The sequence below is a fragment of the Oculina patagonica genome, chromosome 14, assembly GCF_052425735.1.
Source record: "Oculina patagonica isolate OP01 chromosome 14, crgOcupat, whole genome shotgun sequence".
Taxonomy (NCBI): domain Eukaryota; kingdom Metazoa; phylum Cnidaria; class Anthozoa; order Scleractinia; family Oculinidae; genus Oculina; species Oculina patagonica.
In genome coordinates, this window is record NC_135771.1 from 15,732,834 (window position 1) to 15,757,340 (window position 24,507).

Below are 24,507 nucleotides of genomic sequence, written 5' to 3' on the forward strand. Positions count from 1 at the left end.
CTTGTACGACAATAAAAGAGTAAAAAAAGAATTCTTATCATGACACGAGTTACTAATTACAATCTATTTGTCTTTGGACTTCCTTCAAAATTAATAATGACGCAAGCTATTATTCGATTTTCTAACCATGACATCACCTTTCAATTTCTACTGGAGTCTTTTCAATAAGTTGTGACAAGAACAGGATCGAATTCAAGGAAAGTTAAAAAAGGCAATTTGACATCGATCTTGACAGTGACTACACACTAAGGCAAATTCCTCCAGTCCATATCTTAATCTCGTCACTGGGTTTGTGTCATTCAGGCGAGTTTGAGCAGTTTGATGACGTAGTGCTATTTTTGCATATTATATTATCTGTCATTGCTACACTTAGTCTCACATATCTCACTTTCCCCTGTGTTTCAAAATATTTTGATATTTAGAGGCTAGGAAATGTAATTTCTAGCAATCTCCACGGGGCTTGTTAAACTAAAGAAACAAATGGAAAAATTACATGAATTTTAACCATAGCTCGACTTTAATTTACAAAACAATGTGCTATCTTACTCTGCGATAGGTTCAGTCTGGGGGTGGGGCAACGACAAAAGATGATGCAAAGTTTTTCTTGGGACCACGTGACTACGTGACTGAGTCTCGGCACTAATGATCTCAACTTTGAGGAGGAGCCGATGATAGACTTGTCAGTGTGATGGCCTCTGCTGATTAGCAGATATCGACTCGATGTCAAAAGTGATTGCTATGTCTACACAGCTTGTATTAGAGCAACTCGTTTGCCTGGCTGCGAGCCTAAAATCATGGTGTTGTAACAGAACCTCATAAGGGTTGAAACGGGTTACGCGCGTTCACATCGTTTGAATATTCATTTTTGCCAAGTACCATATTTGGAAACACGAAGAGTTTGTATAATGACACACGCAACAACATTTTCGGTTTTGCGGTGAGTTACTTAAACTCCGACCTAAGCGCCGTAAATTTCTTACAGAAACTGAAGAAATTCATCAAGTGTATCCAAGTGAAGTTCTCCAGACTACTTAACAACGATAAAATAGGAGAATTTAACCAAATTTAACGTTATTCAACCAAGCTTGTTCAAAAACGAGATTACGCCATCTAGCGTGAGCTAGCGCGCGCTGTGAATTTAATCGAGATATTGCAATTTTGATTGGTTAATTTTTTTCTCGTGAATTTCTAAATACCATGGTACTTAACCCTATTCAGACCGGGCTTTTTTTGACCTTCTCAGACCAGGGGGGGGGGCTTCGGAAGCCCCCCTATCTAACTTCCAGAATATTAAAGTAATCGCAATGAAACTTATAGGATGTATTGTATGTCCGAAAATCTTTCTTGTGGTATACGTCACGTGGGATGGTGACGTCACATCACGTGACAATTACATCATGATGTCAAAACAGCCGCCATCTTGGATCCGCCATCTTGGATTTCAAAATTTTTCCAAAATGCCAGAAAACCACCCAAAATTACTGCAAAGTACTCAAAATCAATAAAAATGTGCTTTAAACCCGTAAAAATGTAAAAATAATTCCATTTAAGTTGATTTTTATTGACAGAAACATGCAAAATTACAAATTTAGAAAAACATGCCTGTCAAAATGCCGTTGCCATGGTGATGTCAAGTTCATGACACATCATCCAACCCTACCAAATTATTGCCAGATAAATTTTAGGAAAACTCAGAAAGTTTGGGAGCGTTTGAGTCAATCTTTAAAAAGTTATAAGAGTTCAAAGTCAGCGCGGGCCTCAAAAGCTCCCCCCCCCCCCCCCCGGTCTGATTAGGGTTAATGGAAACGAATGTGCAAACGTTTTGTACATGACGAATCGTAGGGAGTTACACGTTTCAACCCTTATGGGTTTCTGGTTGTAATAACACTGAGATGAGAGAAAAGCCGCAATTTTTTTCTTGTTTTTGCCTTCATTTTAAAACCATGTCAAGTGTATTCACGTGTATTATTAGGTGTATTAAGCTGTAAATATTCGCGAAAAGAAATATAGATGAAGACCACGAATTTGTTCAAAATAATTCTTTATTATTTCATCAGTACTCATTACAATTGTTTTCTTATTAAGTGCTTACATTGCTACAGTTGCTACAGCGGCCGGTCACCTAAGAGAAGTTAACACTAAATTTATTTGACAAGAAAAAAATATTTTTTGGAAAAGTTGTCGCCTAGGAGAGGAGGTCGTACAAAGAGGGTCGAGTGTATTAAACAAAATAAAAAAATCCATGTAACATTTCTTTTGACATCGTACCTGCTCGAGGCATTTTCAGGCAAAAAAGCGAGCAACAATAAGCAAAAGGCGAGCGTCAATTATAGTGTTTACATGATGGGAGCTAACTATAAACTAGGTATTTAACAAAACTTTAAAAATATTCCCCGTCCTTTTTTTCTCCATAGTTAATAGAGGGAAATGGTTAGGAAGCCAGGCAAACATCAAAGGAGCAAACAAAGATGCCACGATTTTGGTTGGAAGGTCCATGACAGTGCACATCTTCTTTTGTTTTGCTCTCATACACTATGCATGAGTTACGTAATCGCAATGTTTTAATTGTATTAGGGACGGACCATTATTTTTTTGGAGGGGGGGGGATGAAAAATATTGAAAAAAATTGTTTGCAGGGCCTGGAAAAACAAAATAAATTGTTTGCAAACAAGATATGTATAACAAAAAATAGTAAGAATTTCGAAACAAAATGTTTGCAGAGGTGCATAAACTAAAAAAAAAGTTTGCAGAGGAAAATTTTTCATCCCCCCCCCCCCTCCAAGGAAATAATGGTCCATCCCTTATGTCAGGTTTTGTGCACGGTCAACCCCCCAAAATAGGGAACAAAAACCTATAACAAAGAATTTTGTCGGGCTTGCAAACCATTTCCCTCTATAAAATATGATTTCTCCTGATATCATTTTTGCTCGAAGCATTTTAATTTAATTCAGGCAAATAATCGAGCAAACACAATCGTCAAGTTATAATTATAGTGTTTACAACAAACAGTTGAGTCAAATTGGTTTTGTGTTTAAGTCTTCATTTGATGCAACACTGATCAAGTCGCCTAGTTAAAAGAGAAAATAAAATACAAATGAATAATAAATAAACATACATATGCACAGGCAAATTTCCCCTCCATTATAAATTTGCTACAACAAAATCTCTTGGCTAATAAAACTAAACTCTAAAATATCTGGGATCCAATAAATTTCAATAAATTAACATATATTTTTGGTATAGTTAAACTTTCGATTTCTTGAAACCTCCCGATATCTCGAACCGAAAGTCGTTTATTACCCTTCCTTCGTCGAAATCGCGAAATCTCGCATTCTTGAACCAGTTTTCGGTTCTCAACTTAATAAAATTGATAAACTCGACCCAACTTTATTTGTCTCAAAGGCTCGAGAAATCGTAGCCTGCGTAGCTGGCGGTTTTGTTGGCAAGAGGCCAGGCCCCTCGCGGTTTCGCCGCTTGCACGCGCGCGCATTATCAACCCTTACAAAACCGCCAGCAGGCTACAGAAATCGGGATTGTACTGTATCTCAACCACTACGGAGACCTTGAGACGGAAAGCAAAAATGACTTAAAAGACCTGCAATATACCCGTTAGAAAATTACAATGGGGACTTCCCTAAACTTATTTAATTTAACTGACCGTCGTTAACTCGGCATAGATAGTTATAACAGTATCACAAAAAATACTTAAAATTTTTAGTTTCATCAGCTAAAGTGCTGAATAGTAAATTAATCTCTCATGAAATAAGTGAAACCCGTGTTAATAAATCTGTTGTTAAATTAAGACTATCAAGCTCTACTATAAGTAGCAACTCTAAAAAATAAATAAAAGGTTGTTAGTTGTGAGCAAACATTTATTATTTCCTTTTATGAAACTTACTTTGTTTTACCAAAATCAAATGTGACGTTATCGCCAATCAGCATAAAAGGTGCCCACTGTCTCACTTCAGAATAGCCGTTACATCTCATCCACTTCATGGCCTCGTGAAGAGAGTCACTGGCGCTATCCCCACCAACAAGGTGCTCGTAGAAACGACTCATGAACTGCTCTGTTGCACTGTCTTCCAGGGCCCACAGTGCCACCAACACTGAGCGTGCACCAGATCCTAAGAATGCGCGAGCGATGCCAACAACTCCCTCAGCTCTAATCTGTCCACGTCCACTGTGACAACAGCTTAATACTACCAGTTTAGCACGCAGTTGAACTTTTGAAATGTCAGACATTGTCAATAAGTAGTCTTCTTCTCGTGGGATCCTGTTAGGTGTACGAAGAGGGGCAAGGGCAATTTCTCCTCTTTCTGCATCACCGTGTGCAGCGAAATGTATCAGACTCACTGAATTAATCACTTGAAGTACTGCTTGCTTGGTTGCTTGCTTTCCCAGGAACGGCTTGACACCAAGCTTTTCTCCTATCATGTTTGCTTCGCTTTCTGCACAAGGTAGCGGTGAAATGAATTTAAGACGTCCCTTGTAGCGCACCCTTCCAACATCAGGATTTCCCACTATCAGTGCACCAGTCTGACTGTGATAGTCTGCTGGGCTGTCCTGAATGAGCTTGAGAGTCGTCAAGGAAGGAACGACGCGGATCCTGAAAGTCTCTGATAAGTATTTTCCACTTTCATCAGGTAACGCGGCAAATGGGATGTTGTATAAAGACCGTTCAGGAACAATGATGATTTCAGGACCCTCTATTAAGTCCGCCACTGGAGCGATGGTCAACTTGTAACACAAAGAAAGATTCCGTTTAAGGCTATCTTGGTTCTCTTTACCATCATTTCCAATTCGCGACGCTTTACAGATATCTTCCTCAAAAGGTTTTCGTTGAATATCGTTCAAAGATCGGTCCTCGCAATGTTCCTCCGGTAATAAAATGCCAAAACTTCGGAAGCGTTCGTTAGTAAAAAACTCGTCCAAATTCAGGAGCAATCCCTTGTGAACAATCACTTCTTTTCCATTTACCTTGCGGAAATACATGACTGTTCTTGCCTTAAGAATCCACAAATATATGTATTGTTGAAAATAAGATAGGTATAGGCAAGTACAACTAAGTTCTTTGTCCGTGACACTAAAAATGCCAGCCCATGATTGAGGATTAGCTGAGATTTGATTCTCCACGGGGTACTGAGCTGACATTAAATCTGCCAGTGCTCTGGCCCGAAAAAGCTCTAAAACGTAAAGAGCTTCATTGGGTTTTCCAGCAGAACAGAATAATTCAGTTAGTACCCTGTAAAGAAAAGCATGTTGGTGAGAAAAAGATATCTTAAATTGATCGTTTTCTTGAAGAGAACCTCGCAAGACCTCAAATTTCTGAATACTTGGAAGGAGATACGAAAAAGCTTCCCGAATCCTTCCTGCTAGAATCATAACCGATCCAAGTTTGCCAAGCAAAAACATTTGTTCCTTGACGTCTCCAATGTCCTCGCTCATTGCAAGCGCCCTCTTATAACATTCTTCCGCCCCGACATATTCACCAAGTTTTTGCAAAAGTGTTCCAAGATTCGCATTAGCTGAGGCTTCTCCGTTTCTATCGCCAATTTCTTTAGTGATCGTAAGTGCCTTCTCTAGATGTTCTCTGGCTTTCTCGTAGTCACCAATTGATCGAAACAATGCTCCAAGGTTTTGGTAAGCATCGGCTTCTCCTCTTTTGTTACCAACTTCTTTACTGAGAGCAAGTGCTTTCTGAAGATATTCGTCAGCTTCTGCATATTTACCAAGAGAGAAGAGCACAGCCCCGAGGTTTCCACAAACAGTTCCTTCACCTTTTCGATCTCCAATTTTTCTTCTGATCTGAACTGCTTCCTCGTAATATTCTTTGGCCTTCAGATACTCACCAACAGATACAACAAGGTTTCCAAGGTTTCCGTAACATGAGGCTTGTCCTTCTCTGTCGCCGATTTCTTTTTTGATCGCAAGTGCTACCTCAAGATATTCTTTCGCCTTTTCATATTCTCCAAGTAATCTTAGTACAGTTGCAAGGTTCCCATTAATAAAGGCTTCTCCGTTTCTGTCCCCTATTTCCTTTCTAATCATAAGTGCTTTCTCGTGATATTCCTTCGCCTTGTGATATTCTCCAACACATTCAAACACAATTCCAAGTTTTACGTATTCATGAGCTTCACCATCTCTGTCACCAATTTCTTTTTTCATCGCAAGTGCTCTCTCGTGATAGTCTTTTGCCTTCTCATATTCGCCAACAAATTCATACACCCTTCCAAGGTTTCCGTAACAGGAGGCTTCTCCATTTCTGTGACCAATTTCTTTTCTGATGGCAAGTGCTTTCATGTGATATTCTTTCGCCTTCTCATATTCTCCAACTGACTGATGCACCTCCCCAAGGACTTCGTAACAGAAAGCTTTTCCATTTTTGCCACCAATTTCTGTACTGATTGGTAGTGCTTTCTCGCCGTGTTCTTTTGCTTCTTTGTACTTACTCTGACGAAGATACGATGTCGCAAGTGTTTGGCTTACCGTAAATTCTTGGAACCTGTCACCGAATTCGCGGATAATGGGGAGAATTTTGTTGGCGTATTTTATAACATTCGTGTAATCATTGATACGCCCGTACGCCAGTAACATTGTCCAATATATCTTCTTGTAAAGAAATTTAAATTTCTTTTCTTTTTTTATGAGTGGTGTGTTGTCGAGGATGAACAAACATTCTTTACATAACTCGATGGCTTTAGGAACTCGACAGGTGTTTATCAGGAAAATGGCAACAATGAAGCCGATAAAGATGGTTTGTATAATTTCAACTATGTTGTCCATGTCGTGCAATTCTGTCAGAAAAAAAAATAAAAGAAAACTAGAATAAAACTGAAGTGAAAATAGTCCGGTTATGTTTGTGCACTTACTGGGGAAAACATTCACTTTTCAAGTGCTAAAATTAATGCTCATTGCGCTTGTTCCTGCACGACCGTCTGTGCTCAAGCACGGAAGACAAATAAGTCATTTGTTTAACCAATATTTCAATTATATACAGCATTAGTATAAAGTATCTATTTCCTGAGTCATAATGTATTTTTCCTGAATTCGAAAAGCATAATTTACAAAAGGCAAACAAAATGATTTGTTAATATCTAGAGCGTTTGTTAATCCGAAATTGAAAGATGGTGACCATTCGCGCCGTTAACCGTTTTTTTCCTTTCAGTAAAGTCAAACTAAAGACGAACCGAAGGAGAGGAAGGACGCCAACACCAATGAAGGTTTTCTTTAATTTACACCAAGTTTTCTGGCCTTTCGTTAGTTTTGATTGAAATCTGGAAAGTTCTTACTCTTTCATATACGTGTAAAATTCCTTTTATAAATAGTGGTATAAATTAGAAACACACTTTTTCCAACCACCACTGATCAACACACGTGTTATAACGGGCTGACTAAACTTGCCGATTTATAAAAAAGACAAAATCGTAAACGAAATTCAAAAAAATCTCCGTCAGCAAAATTGGAATTTTCGTCTCACTTTGCATGTTGCGGTCAGTAAGACTCATTGGTAATTTAAGTCAAATTCTCGTCCCCAGAGGCCGCGATCCTTCTGGTCAGCACCCGGGATCGAGACCTCTGGCCGCTTCCGGTTTAGATCCGATTACGATTGGCGTTGCTCAAACAATAGAATTGAGACCGGAAGAGAAATTTCAGTCAACATGGCGGAAAGAACTTCGACGTAGCGTATTCGCTGTAAAGCGTCTGTTTGCCGACCATGTAACGTAAATCTTATCCCGAAGACGCATCTGTTGGCTTTAATTGGTTCCAAAGCAACCAACGAGGGAATCGTGTGAGATTGAGAAAACATTTCTGTCTCAACAATTGCTTTCGAAGTTGGTTTCCCTCCCGAATGTGCTGAACTCTGAGGACTTGTAACGCGTGAAGCAGAAAGTATTTCAGGAGCTTATTATGATTGCTGTCCATTCGAAAGCTCAGCAAGAATCAGAATAAATCTGATCGAAGAAAGGCAAATCGAATCGTTAGAAGACAGCCTGGCCTCAGAGAGAAAAAAGAATGGTATATCTTTATAATTGTTTTATTTTATAAGCAGACAGTAGTTAATCGCTTCGAAATTAGATGCAACGAGTATTGTTGATTTATTCACTGCGTGGAAAAGAGCTGATATTTTTTTTTCTTCACATTTTATTTATCACTTTTAAATGGCCTATGTACATGATTTGTTAACAGCTGAAATTACTATCGGTAATTAGTTTCACTTCATATCAGTTTTAACTTCATGTCAGTTTTCACTTTATGTCAGTTTTAATAATGTTGATCTTGATTTACCAATAAAACCATTTGTACTATTTGATCACCTGTGCTCTCATGGTATGCTGATTTAATGTGACATTACAAAATATTCATCTTGAATGTGTGACCAGGGAGTTTTGGCAAATAATGTAAAGCGCACCCCCTTCTCCTACAAAAATTTTTCTCCGTACACAATTGCATGTGACTATGGCATGCTGTGACTATGGCACTAGCCAGATTTGCATTCACCAGACTTCAGAACATCTGGAAGTCGGGCAGATTCAGCAAGAAAACCAAGCTGCGCATCCTGAACTCAAACGTGCTGTCCGTGTTACTATATGTGACCCTCCACGGGATTTGGGTCACTTTGGTGTTGACACGCGCACGACACGCTCGCACGGTAAGACAAAAGAGACACGATTTAACACGGAACAACCGTGTCCAGTTAATCCCTCATTAAAATTTCTTTTGTTTTTTAGAACACGATAAAAACAAAGGACTAGACAATCGTCCGTGTCAGTACTCGAAAACAAAAGCTATGCTGCGAATAAAGCACGCTTACCGTGCGAAACAAACACGCTTACCGTGCGAAAAACACACGCTTACCGTGCGAATTACCGTGTCAACGCACACTTACCGTGCGAAGGATGAGAAATAACACGTTTAACGTGCGATGAGAGAAGTATATAAAGTCAGGGACTACCATAGAACGCTTTCTTGTCAGAGGATTTATTGACAATGGACATCTGGTAAAATCTAATATCTGACGGTTGATCTCGATCAGTTCGGCCGATGTTAAAATAATTGCCAAAACTTCGGCTATGTCGTTCTTATACTGTCGAACTATATCTTCTGAGACTTTGAACATTATTAGTTTGATCTGCATCGCTGTCGCTGCCGAAAGAAACAGCGATGCCAAAAATTCGATCTACACGCGGGAGAAAACGAGCGCAAAAAAACGATTTAAAATTTGAGCGACACATACTCTAAGATTACTCTGCGATAATTATTATCTACCGTTCGCAGAACCTATCTCGTCAAAAACTGTAAAATGATCATACATTCTTATTATAGGAGTGGAAAATGGCCGTCAAATATGTGATCTGTTCGTTGCTGTAATTTAATTTAGTTTGAAAGAAACTTGGGACCGATAATTAAAAAGTTAAGGACTTGCAATGATCGATCTAGTTTCTGAAACTGAATGAACACTCGCCCAAACTCGCATTTCAGTAGTGTTGTTCGAAAGAACTACAAAATCAGTCTCAGGTAAAAAATATATCCTCAAGTCATGGGCAAATAGGGCGTTTAAAACAGATCAACCTTAGTTCTCCTTACTGCGATTGAAGTGGAATTATAGTGGATATCAAGTTCTTAAGTTTCTCTTAAATCCGCGGGTTCATTGCATATCGCACTCAGGGCAAATCTGATCCGACTGGAATTTAAATAATCACTTCAACCGGCATTTCAAATTTAATTTTGTCAAAAGTAAAGTGCCAAGAACAAATCCTTCTCGAAACGTGTCAAGCAACATGGAAGCTTACTCCTACCGTGTCAAGCAACAAACTCTTTCGTACCGTGTCAAGCAACACGGAAGCTTACTCGTACCGTGTCAAGAAACAAAGCCTATCTCACCGTGTCAAGAAAACAAAGCTTTTCCGTGTCAAGCAGGTAAGAACAAAGGCAACCAACACGGAACACGTTAACTTTTGTTTTGCTTATTAGTTATGCGCATACCGAGGTTCTTGACACGCTAAGCGTGTCGTGTTATAACCGTGCGAACGTGTCGTGCGCGTGTCAACACCAAAGTGATCCAAATCCCGTGGAGGATCACATATGGAGCCGAAATGTGGAGAGTGACAACAACTGATCTCAACAAACTGGATATTTTTCACCGCACATGCCTGAGAAGGGTGCTGAGGAGATTCTGGCCCAACCAGCTGAGCAACGAAGAGCTATATGAAGCAACAGGGAGTACACTGGTATCAGTCCTCATACGAGTGAGAAGATGGAGATGGATAGGGCACGTATTGCGGACAAGTCCAACCAACATCTCCAGGACTGCACTAACGTGGGTACCTAAAGGGAAAAGGAGGCGAGGCCGGCCAAGAGAAACGTGGAGACAGAAAGAAACCGGCTGGGTTGGTGTTCGTGGGGGCAGCTTTCGCATCGGTGGCGAACCGGGATGGATGGCGCAGTTTTCTGGCCGGCCTCAAGAGTCCTCATGGGCCCGATGAGGAAAGTAAGTAAGTAAGTAAGTAAGTAAGTAAGTAAGTAAGTAAGTAAGTAAGTAAGTAAGTAAGTAAGTAAGTAAGTAAGTAAGTATGGCATGCTGATACCTAACAGCTAAACAAGGATAAATGAGATGTCCATTGCATGGGTGCCACTTTTCATCCTCTTCTCACATAACATTACCCCGGTACTTGGCAGTGCACATGCATGACTCAGGGTTTGTCAAACCAGGGTTTGTTTTACTTTTCTTTCATATAATAGTAATAGTTTTATACCGCCATTTAGCGTCATTTTGGAACATAAACAATTATTTTTAGCATATAAGACGCTACACAGTTAAACAAATCAAAATGTCAACGTCTCCCAGTTACTTTCCAGACATTTGTATTTTTTATTGCTTGTTCAAATTCCCCTCCCCTGGCGGAAATAGTGATTAATACCGCGCAAAACGATTACATTTTGTTGACCAAATTCCCCTACCCCCGGGGCATAAATGGGAAAAAATGAATAACTCAGCAAAATTGGAGAATAACGTTTCCCACGGGATAAATCACTATCCGGTGGATAGCGAGGTAGGTTTTGTAATCGTAAGAGGTGCTCTTTCTTGCGCAAGTGCTTTAGTTGGGGGAGCGTCTGTGCTGAACTGAACAAAGTATTCACGTACGAAATGCCTTTAGCGACGCAGTCTATATGGCGCAGCAAATATATACATAAATCTATAAAGGTGTGAATGTAGAGAGAGAAAACAACAAAGAATAAAACGGGCTTCCCTCGCGTTGACCTCGAAGAAGACAGAAGACTACCCGTGCTGGTTGAAACATTAGCTAATAAGTTTTGCCGTCTTGCGTAGTCCTAGTCTTGCAATAAATTTGTTTAGTTTTAATGCGGGGTTTAAGCTCTCTACAAAAGTCTGCATTCGCGTCTTTGTAACTCACATAGCCACTTAAATTAAGTCGGTGATGAAGAAAACTATCATTTGAAGCCGCAATTCGTCAATTGCATTGTGGGCATTCAGGAGTCCCCATAAAAGCCCTTTTCTAAAACAAAACTGCAGTAATGACGTTTATCGGTAAATGGACAAATGGAGAACTTTGTGGTATCCCGAAAAAGAGAGTGGGTACAAATTCAGTCTCCTAGCTGCCAAAGTGTAATATAATATAGACGATTTGAACAGAAGGAATAGATGTACACAGGCCAGGCTGACAACCTGACCGCCATTTCTTCGAATGTCCATATTCACCCCCTCCCCCACCTCCCAAAAAAGACAGAAACAACAAAAAACAATAAACATACTAGTTTTAACCTAATATAAGATGGAAAAAATTGCTCTGATTATTTAATGGTTTCCGACATTTCAGAGCTCAATTTCAGAGCATCAAAACCGATTGCATCGCATACATTACACTGCATCCAGTGTATTTCTCATCAACTATTTATCAAAAAAATTCAATGGAGAAGTTGAAAAAAATTCTCACTTTTACAAGAAACGCACACTGTTTATAAGGCTAAGATCAAGCCCCGGTTGTTCAGAGGGTAGATAACGCCATCCGCTACTTATTCTGACGAAAACAAACGTTTGCGGAGGAAAAGCAAATGAACACGCGTGTGTATAGCTGTGTTGGGCTATGTATAGGCGTGTATAGCTGTGTAGGGCTAGGCTATGTATATACGTATCCCCTCTATGAATATCCCTATATAGGATTTAGTCAAACAACTATATGATGACTACACTACGTACTTGCCCCAGTGAACGGCCGTACCGCTGACTGAAACGGCAGGCTCAAAGGTAGAAATTCAACATGGCGGCGATGGCGGCTGTTTATTTTCCAGTTAAATTTATTTCATGCAAACTGGCTGAGAGAAGTGTCCTTCCGTGAACTTTGAACAGCTCTTTGAATGACTTTATTGACAACCTGTTTACACCTTTCACGAAGAATGAAACACGATGTATTGGCTAAGTTCATCGCGCCTCAAAGCAATCGAAGTGCAGCGAGGACGAAAAAATTCTTCAAAAGAAAGCATCTGTGTGTCGATAAGTGGCATGTATGAAGTATTACTTTCTTGTTTCTTAACTTTGATGTGCCTAAATTTTGAATTAAGCGAGCTTGTGAAGACAATCTTTCGCTGCTATTTTTACATTTGCTATCACAACATTGCCGAATTATATGGCTCTGAAAACGCTCCGAAAAATGCCCTAACTGCCTTTTCTTCGCCAATATTTTGATTGTTATCTATAGATTTATGCTTGATTGGCTATTTCGTACCGATTTTGTGCCAAATTGAGGCAAATAAACTTTCTGTGGTTCACTCTCAATCGACTGGGTTTTTATTCACAAGTGCCTCCGTATTATATTGGGAATAAGATGGCCACAAAAAATTTCCAACCTGGAAGTACGAAACATCTGTAAACAAGAGGACATCATTGTGAGCTTAACCCGCAGGAAATGGAGATGGATTGGGCATGTGTTGAGAAAAGAATCGGGGGATGTGGCTAAAGATGGGTTATTTTGGACACCAGAGGGAAAGCGAGCACGGGGAAGGCCTAGAACAACCTGGCGAAGGTCGGCCGAAAAAGAACTTAAGTCCCTGCACCTGACCTGGAATGGGATCCGGAAGGCGGCACAAGAACGATCCCGCTGGAGAGAGACTGTAGAGGCCTTATGCGTCCAATGGCGCGAAAAGGATCGATGATGATGATGTTTAACTTTCTGTGGTTCACTCTCAATCGACTGGAGAAAAACCTAGCTAAAGTAAGCTTACAGATTTTAAGGACAATAAAATTACTACATAAAAACTGCTTACCAATCGATTGCGAGATAAACTTCATCCACAACAATCCCTCGTAAAAGCGTTTTTTTTTTCTTATGGTAGTCAGTCAACAAAACATCGATTATGCATCATCTCTACCATCATCTCTCGTGCAGACGTAATTAAAGTGCTGATAATTTTGTGATCACAAATCGGTTCATTTAACGGTAACATAACTGCCACAGTAGACTTTCTCGCGGACGATCTTCCATAAATTCAGTACCGGAGGAAGAAGTTGATAAATCAATGATTTGCCATCGCTAACACTTCTTTGCTCTTGACCGCTAACTGTTTCAAAGACCTTCAAAGCTTCATAATTCTTTTCTTTTTGGTCCGCCATTTTGAAAACTGTCTGAGCTTGCGCAGAAGGACCGGAAGTCCGCGATTCGCGGACTCGAAATTGGAGCCGGCCAGAGGTCTCGATCCCGGGTGCTGACCAGAAGAATCGCGGCCTCTGGGGACGAGAATGTTTAAGTCACGAAACACAATTTCGGTACCGTCTGCGCATGTAACTATGACTCAGTATGTTATCAACTTTCGAACCTTTCTTCCGTCTTGTGCTATTGATAAAGGAAAAACGATCACTGTACCAACAGGTCCTCTCAGAGGAGTATGAAGTTTATAACAAACACTATTATCATTTCATTTTGAGGACACTGGAATTTCGTGGTTAAACGCCACGTAGAATAGATAATAATCCGATTCTTCAACCTTTAGAAAATAAAATCGTCAGAAAGTGAAATCAGGACTGTCACGTCCTCAGCCGCAATTAAACTGTTCGTCTTAAATCACGAGAAAGGCGTGCCATGTATATTGTTTTATTATTTAAGTAATATTTCTCGTCCAACAGCAACAAATAAAATAAAACGGCTTAATTGCGTTACCTAAGGTTTAGTCAGTGTTGCTACTTTTCAGTCTTGCACGAGTCCTTTATAGACTTTATTTGCGAGATAACCATATAAACTACACTCGTGACCTTTATTTACTGCCAAATGTAGTTCGCGTGGATAACTGCAACTGACAGCACGATGGCGCATGTATTGAAAACTTCATTCCTGCTTTCAATTTCGACGGAATCTTTTTAACACACAAAAGTATTGAGGAACGAAATCTGAGTTGGTTTTGAGTCTCTGTTATTCGTCAGAGTTTTTGAACATATTTGGCTCAACTCACGAGGTCATAAGAAAATCAGTCTTGTTCTTCCTATGCAAAATGACAGGCGCTGGCTCATTAGGTTCATCCGATCTCTTACCTCCAGAAAGTGAAATTTTTACAAAGCAAAGTGTCGTTTTATCGTGAAATTATTTGCAGTCTAACATCGTTATTGATTACCGATTAGATGTCTTATTGTTATGTTTGAGTAAAATAAACAATAACAAACTCAACTATAACATGTTTAAGAATTATTCAAGAGTTGTATGAACCCTTGCCTAGGTGTAAATCAAATTAAGTTTGTACTCACCCCTTCCCTTGTGCCGTGTGGAAAGAATACAAAAGTAACAGCGGCATTTAGCAACAGGAACTATATCTGCAAGCAAAATCGCACCAGATTATTTATGGCATTTTTACTGAAACGCGAGGTCTAAATTCCTCATTTTATACTTTATGAGATCAGGCCGGCAAAGAAAAATTGTTCAAAATTAATCCGCTGAGGTTGGTGATTTTCATTTTAGATAATTATTTTTCAAATTTTATCGAGCACTTCTGCCAGTCAATCTTAACCCAGTCTTGGTATGGTCATAATAATACCAAACCATATGATATGCCGAGCTTTACTCTTGTGCGCTTCAGTATACAGAATGGATACAGAAACTGAACAGTGACGATTACACGAATTACTAATACTGAAAAAAATTTATGACAGACTCTCAGTGGAAATAATAAAACACCTACCTTTGCGAGGTCCTGCAAGATACGTATTCTCTGATAGTTACAAAAGCTAAATCAGTTCCTGTCTTCTCATAAGAGAAATTTACTTCGCCAATTACTTTGGATCAAAACTTGGAATAAACTTTTTACCGCTCTATGAGAAGTCCACATCGAAATGATAAGATCCACATTAGCCTGCGTGGGTTAAATGCAAAGCTCCTTCAAAATTAACAATGACGCAATCAATTATTAGATTTTCTAACCATGACGTCACCTTTCAATTTCGACTGGAGTCTTTTCAATACACCGTGACAAAAAAGTATTGAATTTAAGGAAACTTAAGATAGGCTATTTGACATCTTCAGCACGTTGACTTAGCACTCCCGCTAATTTCCTCGAATCCATATCTTAATCTCGTCACTCAATGTGTGAGTTTGTGTTATTCAGGCGAGTTCGAGCAGTTTGACGTAGTGCTATTTTTGCATATTATATTATCTGTCATTGCTACACTTAGTCTCGCATATCTCATTTTCCCCTGTGTTTCAGTTTTCTTCGCAGTAATTTACGACACAGAATCTTGTTTATGACATAATTTTTTATCAGTTTAATTTTTGATAATCCTCCCCTTGCGTTTGCAAGGTCCTTTTAAATCACGGGGAAAGGGTAAGGAAGAGGAAAGGGGGCGAGTTTGTTTGCACTTAGATAGATGGGGACATGCCTTTCATACCTCCTTGAATCCCTTTCCCTAATCATTTTGATATCAAGAGGCGTGGAAATAAAATTTCTATCAATTTCCACGAGGCTGTTGCAAAAAACAAAAAGAAAATTGCAAGAATTTTCAGCCTAGCTCGACATTACAGAACAGCACCCAATTGTACTCCGCGATCAATAACTTAATCTTGTAGGTTCAGCCTAGTTTAAGGCCAGTGTGGTGCATTTGGTGTCTAGGGGGCTGGGGTGGGGGAAACGGCAAAAAATGCATGATGCAACTTTTCTGACCACGTGAGTCTTGGCAAATGGTTTCAACTTAGGCGAGGAGGTATGATGGGCATATTGTCCTTTGCTGACTGACAGATATTGAAAGTGATAGTTATGTCTAACCTTTAGAGCAGCCAGTCAAGACAAATAGGAGAGATATTTTACCATTTTGGTCAAGTGAATTGACAAAATGTATGCAGGCATAAAATTTATTTATCGCCACTTTTGTGATCGCCTAGAGCGTGTTTTGACAAGAAAGCGGGTCCACACACTGCACTGAAATCGGCTGTAAACAACTGTCCGCTTTCACTAATTTTACTCGCCAGTAGTAGTGTGTCACGAGACAGCCCAAAGGGGCCTTATGGGTGGCGAACTCGCGTGCGTCGCGCGCGAGTTTCGTGAAAGCTCCCAGCATTCTTTGTAAGGACAGTTTCGCCGCCATGTTGGAAGCGCTGGCAGTAAATCGCGTACTCTAAGGTTAGGAATTTACCGTGATTCCTTTTTCCTGTTGTCGTCCTTTAATCTCAAAAGTGATTTACTATTTATCATTATGTATCATTTTTTTTATATTCGCTGTTATTTCACAGACAGCTGGAGAGCTAGAGCTGAGAAGTGTTTGGGCGAGCGTTTTGGCAGCTCGGAGACGTGCAGGTAAGCTTTTATGAAGAAAAGTTAGTTTTAATTTATTTTATTTGAGTGTTTTCCAGGGTAACTAAGCATTCTTTGCCATGTTGGAGAAGTGTCTTTTGATGCCGCCATTATTGTTGTATGTATTTGTAGACGGAAGAGTCGCTGCTCACGTTAACACAAAAGGCCTTTATTTACGAACAGCGAACGTACTAGATTCGACAACATTGATGACTGCTCGACTACATGTGCTTCTCTCCCTCACAACCGGTTTTGACCGGTTACGCGACTAAGTAATGTTACGTTACGTAAGGGTCACGACGTGTCCCACTACAGTCCACCCCTTCTTGGGTTTTAAGTGTTAACTGTAACAATAGATAACGAATGAAGAGATTTTAACAAAAGTAAAAAACAAATGTTCGCTCATGAGTCCACCCCTTCTTGGATGTTTACTTTTTAAGTTCCTGGAAAAGCTTGACATCTATGACAAGAAGGTAAGTACCCCCATGTAGTCCACCTTGTAGCGATAAGTAGGGGCATTTGCTAACAAGTCCTTTGAGTTTACCATGTCGGTTAAGAATGTCTCTGGCTTCTGGTAAACTTTGGTAAACTACTTTACAAGCTTCAGAAGCATAACACTGAGATCTTGACAATGTGCTAAGATATTGTCCAAATGAAAGCGCGACTTTGTTTAAATCTGGACTTAGTTTACTAGACAGGGGCCGAACTACATTATGTTCTTGCAATGAGGGTGTGGCATTCTGCAAGGGTCGTTCTTGCGCAGCATCAGGGCGGATGTCTGTATGAGGATCACCATCAGGAACTACAACAACTTTTTCAATGTTCACTGCTCTAAGTTCTTTGCCTGTTGTTTAATGTTGTAACTGTAATAAATCTTGACGACCGTGAACATGACCAACAACAAGAAAGGGTCCATCATATCTTCTGATAAAGCGGCTAGCTGCTCCTTTGGCAGTTGGGGGAGGAAGTCGGACAAAAACTCGTTTTCCATCTGGCACATGAAGATCTCTTGAATTCATGTCATAATATTCTCGCTGAGTTCTTTTTAGATCTGCTTTGATTCTATCAAAGTTCTTTCGTGCCGCAATTGACCGTTTGATGAGCTCTCTAGCATATGAAGACTGGGAGAGAGGTGCAGGTGGCAAATCGAATGAGAGCACCTCTGGAGAGGGAGCATGTCTTCCAAAGACCAGGAAGAAAGGAGTTACGTGATCTGTTCCAGGTATTGGTGAGGTGTTGTGAGCATAGGTTGCAGGTTGTAAGAATTCTTCCCATAGTTGTTGATTTTTCTCACAATAAATGCCTAATGCAGAGTTTATCCATCGGTGCACACGCTCCGTAGAGCCATTAAGACGAGGGCGGTAACTTGTGGTGAAAACATGTTCTATGGATAGCAACTTAGTGAGTTCCTGGAGTACTGCATTTGTCCATTCTCCACCTTGGTCACTTTGAAGTACAGTCGGGAATCCAAATTCCAGGAATACATAGTCATACAAGGCACGGGCGGCTGTTGTAGCACGTTTATCCGGAACAGGTATAGCGCGAAGAAAGTTAGAGTAAGGACAAACTGCTGTTAAAATCCACTTGTTTCCATGCGGTGAGACTGGAAGTTTGCCGACATAATCGATTCCTAAGGTGTGAAATGGATGTTCGTAAAGACGAACCTGCATGGGACCATGATGCTGGTCATTGGTTTTAAAACGAAAGCAGTCAGGACATCTGCGTATCCAATTCCGGACATGTTTTGACATGTTTCTCCAGTAAAATTCATGTGACATTTAGGTGGCTTCTCTGCCTCTATGCATAGACATACATGTAGGTGAGTCATGATAGGCTCGCAACAAATGTCTGCGTAACTGGATGTCATCTGGTACGACATAGCGATAGTGATTAGGATTATCCATAAACTCATCACGATACACAAGAATGCCATCAATAACGGTTGCGCGTTTTGAGAAATGTTTAGCCCACTGTAAATGTTTCTGTGGTACTCCTGGCAGTTTTGATTTATAGCCTCCTGAGGAAAGGAATTTAAATACAAGGCTACACCAGTAATTCTTTTGTTGTTGTTTTGCAAACTCTTCACGACGAAGGTTAAGTCCTGTTTGGGCATGTAAATAATCAGTTGAATTGTTTCCAATTGGAGCTTCCTTTGAGGTCTCAGATTCGACTCGCTCTGATGTTGCAGGGTGACTTGTGATGTTAGTTAGAAGGCAAACACGGCGTAAATAAGCAAAAGTTCCATTAACAGTCTCAGATACCAGGGAAGGTGTATGGCGTGAAACATCTGCAGACAGTGTAAGCAGGAGAAAAGAGGTAACACCCTCTTCTGGAGCATACAAGTCCTCAACAACAGGTAAGTCAGGCATAGGCTGACGACTCAAAGCATCTGGGACAGTGTTTGTTATGCCAGGACGGTGTTCAATAAAAAAATCAAATTCTGCCAAAGACATTCACCAACGTGCTAATTTAGCATGCTGAGGTGCCAAGGAGGTAAGCCATTTGAGATTTGCATGGTCAGTTATGACTTTGATTCGTCGGCCGAGAATGTAAGGACGTTATTGTTCTAGGCCCCACTTTACAGCAAACAGCTCTTGCTGCAAGGTGTTCCATCGAGATTCTGTAGGACTGAAGGCTCTTGACGCAAATCTGACAGGATGGAGCTGGTTATCTTTCCACTGTGCAAGCATAGCTCCAAAACCTAGTTTACTAGCATCAACAGGGACTGCGGAGGGGGAGGGGATGGTAGGGCTATAGCCCTACCACGTTTGTGGTTGGGTTGATATTTTTGTGCTCATGAAAAGGATAATGTAATATATAGCTATAGGCAAGCCTAAAAGCGGAGCTCCACATTTATTTAAAAAATGACCTAAATGGATAAAAACTAAACCTTGCCCACGCGGAATCTATCGAAAATGCGTCCAGAAAGTAAAAACATCATGAAATTTTCAGTCACAAAATCAGGCTCAGCAATTCAGTAGGAGGTTGTTAGCTTGCATCACGGCCCTGTCTCTTTCTTCAGCGGACTTGATCTATGTAGTGCTTAGCTTCGTTTGAACACAATCGTTTGCTAAAGTTATTGTATTCTTGATGATGACAGCCGCAGATTCCATAGCAAACAACAGAAACAAGGAAACTGGACTTGCACAAGGAATATATCATTCGCAATTATTTCGGTCTCCTCGTAAACAATTTTCGTTTTCCACAATTTCACGGAATGATATAGATGACTTTTGAGGACATCTTGGGAGAAAGAATGTTCTCTGTCGCTCATTTTACTCGCGGTTTCATTCAGCCTACACAGCAAACAACGTGCAGCAAACTTCGTTGTTATCTAACTGAAACGTCCACATCACCCAGTCGATAGAAAATAACGTCAATTACTCGTTGTACGGCTACTGAAAAATGCGACCAGAGACCAATAAAATAAAAATTTAACCGTGTAGCGATTGAACGAGAGCCACATTTTATTTTTGCGTAAAGGCGCATCGAGGTCTCGATACACTCATGATCACACTTGAAAAAAGACAAACAAAATAAAGAAGTTGGATAATAAACCTCTCAGATCTTTTGCTCTGTATGTACGTAGTGTCGCTTAATTAGTAATTTTACCCGTTGTCAACATTTTGTCTTGCCCTGCGAGCTTCATTTGCTGTTTGTAATGTATTTTCTTTTCTTTAGCCACGGGCGGGAAACCTCCTCGTCCCTAGGCCTAATCCGTGCATTCGTACGGGGGTGGCAGCGACCCCCAAAATTTCTCGGCTCAATGGATAACCATTTGCTTATGGATGCTCCGCGGGAGCTCCGCTATGAATGTTCACATGATAAAGAGCAAAAAAGTGACCCATAATGCTTGCTTGTCTTAGCCAGCTTTTCAGCCCTACCACTTCAAAATGGCCTTCGCGGTCCCTGATCAACATGGAGTTCAAATGGAGAATTCCATTCTGGATGAAGCAACATGACATTTGGGCTAGTGACAGCACCAGGGGCGGATACAAGGGGGGGGGGTGGATAGGGTGGATATCCACCCCCCATTTTTCAGTAAAAAAAATTCGAAATGTCACGTTATTTGAAATAGAAAATAAAGAAAGAAAGAAAAATTAGCTCTCGCTCATGTCTGGTTGTTGTTACGCCACGTTTCGCCGTCTGCCGCCACTTAGGGTTAGGGTTAGGGTTAGGGTTAGGGTTAGGGTTAGGGTTAGGCCCTAATGGTCTGCCATCCACCCCCCCCCCCCCTTTTGAAATCCTGGATCCGCCCCTGCAGCACCCTTTAAGTCCTCAAATTCCTTGGTGTGATCAGGTGTCCACTTAAAGGGAGTGTCCTTTTTAAGAAGCTGACGAAGGTGCTGGGTGCGAGAAAGCATGGTAGGAATGTAGTCACGAAAAAAGTTGCAGAGACCCAAAAACCTCTTGAGGCTAGTTTTATTTGAAGGTGGTTATAGAGGACGGGAGCTTGTTTTAGAGTACAATGTGTTCAAGGTGTTCCTAGGTCCATTACCCTGCCACTCATCATGCAAGAGTCTTCATATTTGTTCTAATTAGTTCTGTGTAAAGTGGGTGGCAGACACTTTGTTGCAGGTAGCACAGGCTCCTGGCACATTTTGACTGGGCTGCACTTTATAGGGTTGTGTATGTTAGGGTAACAGAAATTGTACAAGTAGAATGTGACTTACCCAGTCAAGACATGCTAAGTACACTCGCATGTTATACACTTTGTCACCAAAGTGTATCCTTTTGGGGACATAAATTAGTAGGCAGTTATGGAAACTCTCAATGTAGTATGTGTCCCTGCACTGAAACAAGATTAAAGACAGTCAGTACTTACAAAAAAGGCTTGGAAGGGTACACTGTGTTCCTTTATTAAACTCTAGATATTAGTACAAACCCATCACTACAATAAATACTCTTTCTTATTTTTGTATAGGCATGCAATTACCTATCCCCTTTGTGACAGGTGTCACATAACGCCTTCATTTCTTGTGAATCATCATCGGCCATTTTTTTGCGCCATTGCACGCATAAATGCCTCAGACTTATAAATACTTTAGCAAAATCCTCTGCATATTTGTACACTGAGGTACCCTTTATGGCCTTCAACAGTGCCTCTGCAGCTTCTGGGTTCTTGATAATTCTCTTTGTGTGCACATAGTCTCCCTGTGTCTTGCAGCGTGACTCTTGGTGGCAGTGTCTGTAATTTCCCTTGGGGGAGTTATGTCTGTGTTTTTTAAGTGCATTTTCAGCTAATGTTTTGTTATGGCTATATACGAACCTAACCATATGGTTATGTAGGCTGATTAAATTGTACAAATTTAGAAATAGTCAACCTCAGAAAGGGTGTTTTTGCTTAATTCAGTTTAATACCTACAATTAATGAGAAAGCAGGGTCTTTTTTTCTGTGTGATATATAAGGGATTATTTTATGATGCAATTTGGTTGTCTGAATACTTAATACATTCTCATTATCACCAGTAGTATAAAAATCAGGCTTTTTACTTATGAATATACAAAATAAGGAATACAGAGTCAGTTATACCTTATAATGTTCCACAATGTTTGTCAGACTCGTCCTTGGTTTGTTTGGATCCCCTTCGCAGTTTTTCATGGAGAAGAAGAAGTGGGTTTTAATACTTTTCACTTAAATGTGATAGTTGAATGTTAGAAGTCTTCATTAAAGATGATCATGTTACATTGATTTTGTAGTTGTTTACCTTTGCCTGACAAATCAGTGAACCACACTTTTCCCTCAGTCTTCAAAGTGCCCTTTTCTATTTTTTTGATTGCTTTCTTCACACCTTTACCACCTAGGAAATTAATTTTGAAAGTAATCAATGTTTCTGTTTCCAAGAGATGCCATTTACTAGCAAGGAGGTTTCTTACCATGCCATGTATCAAAGGAATTTGAAATGCCACGGTTTTTTAGTTTATTCTTTATACCAACAACGGTGTCGTGGCTGACTTCTGTAATGTTTAGACCTAGAGTATTTAAATTTTATAAAGGAGTAAGGGACCCAGTCATTATTTAGAGGGTGGGGAGGGCTCATGCAAATAGGGTGACAGTCAATGATTTTTTGTGCAAGGAAAAAAGGGGAGCACACACATATTATTATTTATGCACACATATTAGGGAGGTTTAATGGCGTGAGTGGGTAAGATGGGGGGGGGGGGGTCCGTGAAAAATGTGCTACATAAAAAGGGAGGGTCAGAGGAATTTGAACATAGCATCTTTCCATTGACACCCCTCCCCTCTCAAAATAAAGACCGGTCTCTAACATATTATACCACAATTAGACATTGGTGTTTAATAACACATTTACAGACTATAAAGAGATGGTATACTGTACTCACCCTCCTCTAATTTCAACCTGTCAATAAATTTAAGGGTCATGGGTTTCTCCCTGGATTCTGTACTTCTAATCTCCTCTCTAGAACAGTTTGCCACTCCTAAAACCTTACATATGTTACAGTTTGCAGTCTGTAGTACAGTATTTTGAAACAAATAATGAAATAATACTTACCCCTTACTGATAGCAGTGACTGTGGTATGATAAGCTGTCCTTGCAGGGTCATGGCGACCATCAACCATAACACCCTAAATTGACAAGGACTTTGGTTGTTTTACATTCAGGAAAAACTGTTATCATTGCAGATTAAAAATTCAATAAAAAAATGTCTCTTCTTACCGTTCCCCCATCGTCATATGCAACATCTTGTTTCACATCCTCAATTTCCTCAGCAAGACTGTATTCAACCATCATTTCAACAGCCTCACGGTATCTGGATCCCTCATAAACTATGTATGAAAAATATTGAAGCCTAAATTAACCCATATCAGTTTTATAATTAGTCATAAATGTAAAAATTAAAAATAGTTTTTTTGGTAAATTATTTTTTTACTATATAGTGCTCATTCAGATAGCCCAGTTTTGCTTCTTGACATAAACTTTCGTACTGTGATGGAAGAAGCCCAGCTGAGGTGAATCCGTGAACCATTCTGTATAATAACAACAATAAATAACAAGCCATTATGTGAAGTTTATTCGACTATATAACAGAGTGTGATATTTTATTGATGGAACTAAAATCTGGTAAAAAGTTCGCTCTTACCTGAGATCAACATAGTACTTCCCAGAAATAATTGAGGAGGAAAACCACTCTAAAGTATGCTTTTCTTCGGCCATACATTCCACCACTACTTTACAGCAATGATTATTTTTCGTGACTCTGTCCACTTTGAAGGTGGAAAAGTCAAACCTTTCTCCACACTGACAGATTTAAACTATACTCCTCGGTTAGATACAGAAATAGACGCTCAATTACAGACCCACAAACTAGGTAAATGTCATCATTCTCTTTGCATTGGCTATGTAACTGCGTTTTTGTGCGAAGCATTTCCGATGGCAATTTTGGCAGCTCATGTGTGATCAACTTCCATTTTTACGACTGAATTTATTCAGGAGTATTGTGGGTAGCCATGGTTGGTCGGTTGGTCCATCATCTGTAAACTTCTCATTGCAACTCCGCTGACCAGCAGATATACTTGTGGAAAGAGTGTAGCAAGGCGGCCGTATAAAAGCGGCCGTATAAAGGCAGTCTTTTAAATTTAAAGGGGTTTACAAGAAAAAACAGAAGCAAAGAAACAAAATATGGCTGACAATTACGTGAAGAATTAAGTAATCGACCGCCAAAAAAGTGAACATTGAGAGCCAGTAATCTGCATTAATCGAT

The 24,507-nt window shown here is 40.0% G+C and overlaps 1 protein-coding gene across 3 annotated transcripts; it reads right to left on the bottom strand.

Annotated features, from left to right (window-relative positions):
- Window positions 1-2,068: 2,068 nt before the first annotated feature.
- On the bottom strand, window positions 2,069-15,299 carry LOC144638551 (tetratricopeptide repeat protein 28-like). 3 transcript variants are annotated; one of them, XM_078497745.1, is made up of 4 exons: window positions 15,181-15,299; window positions 14,750-14,815; window positions 3,899-6,794; window positions 2,069-3,067 (listed from the first exon to the last, which is right to left on the bottom strand). In XM_078497745.1, exons 3-4 carry the CDS (start codon window positions 6,781-6,783, stop codon window positions 3,040-3,042), a joined length of 2,913 nt encoding a protein of 970 aa, XP_078353871.1. In that variant the 5' UTR covers window positions 6,784-6,794; window positions 14,750-14,815; window positions 15,181-15,299; the 3' UTR covers window positions 2,069-3,039. The 3 variants fall into 3 exon arrangements, with proteins under 3 accessions (XP_078353871.1, XP_078353870.1, XP_078353872.1); XM_078497744.1 differs by lacking the exon at window positions 15,181-15,299 and having other exon boundaries at window positions 14,750-14,912; XM_078497746.1 differs by lacking the exons at window positions 14,750-14,815; window positions 15,181-15,299 and having other exon boundaries at window positions 3,899-7,071.
- Window positions 15,300-24,507: the final 9,208 nt, after the last annotated feature.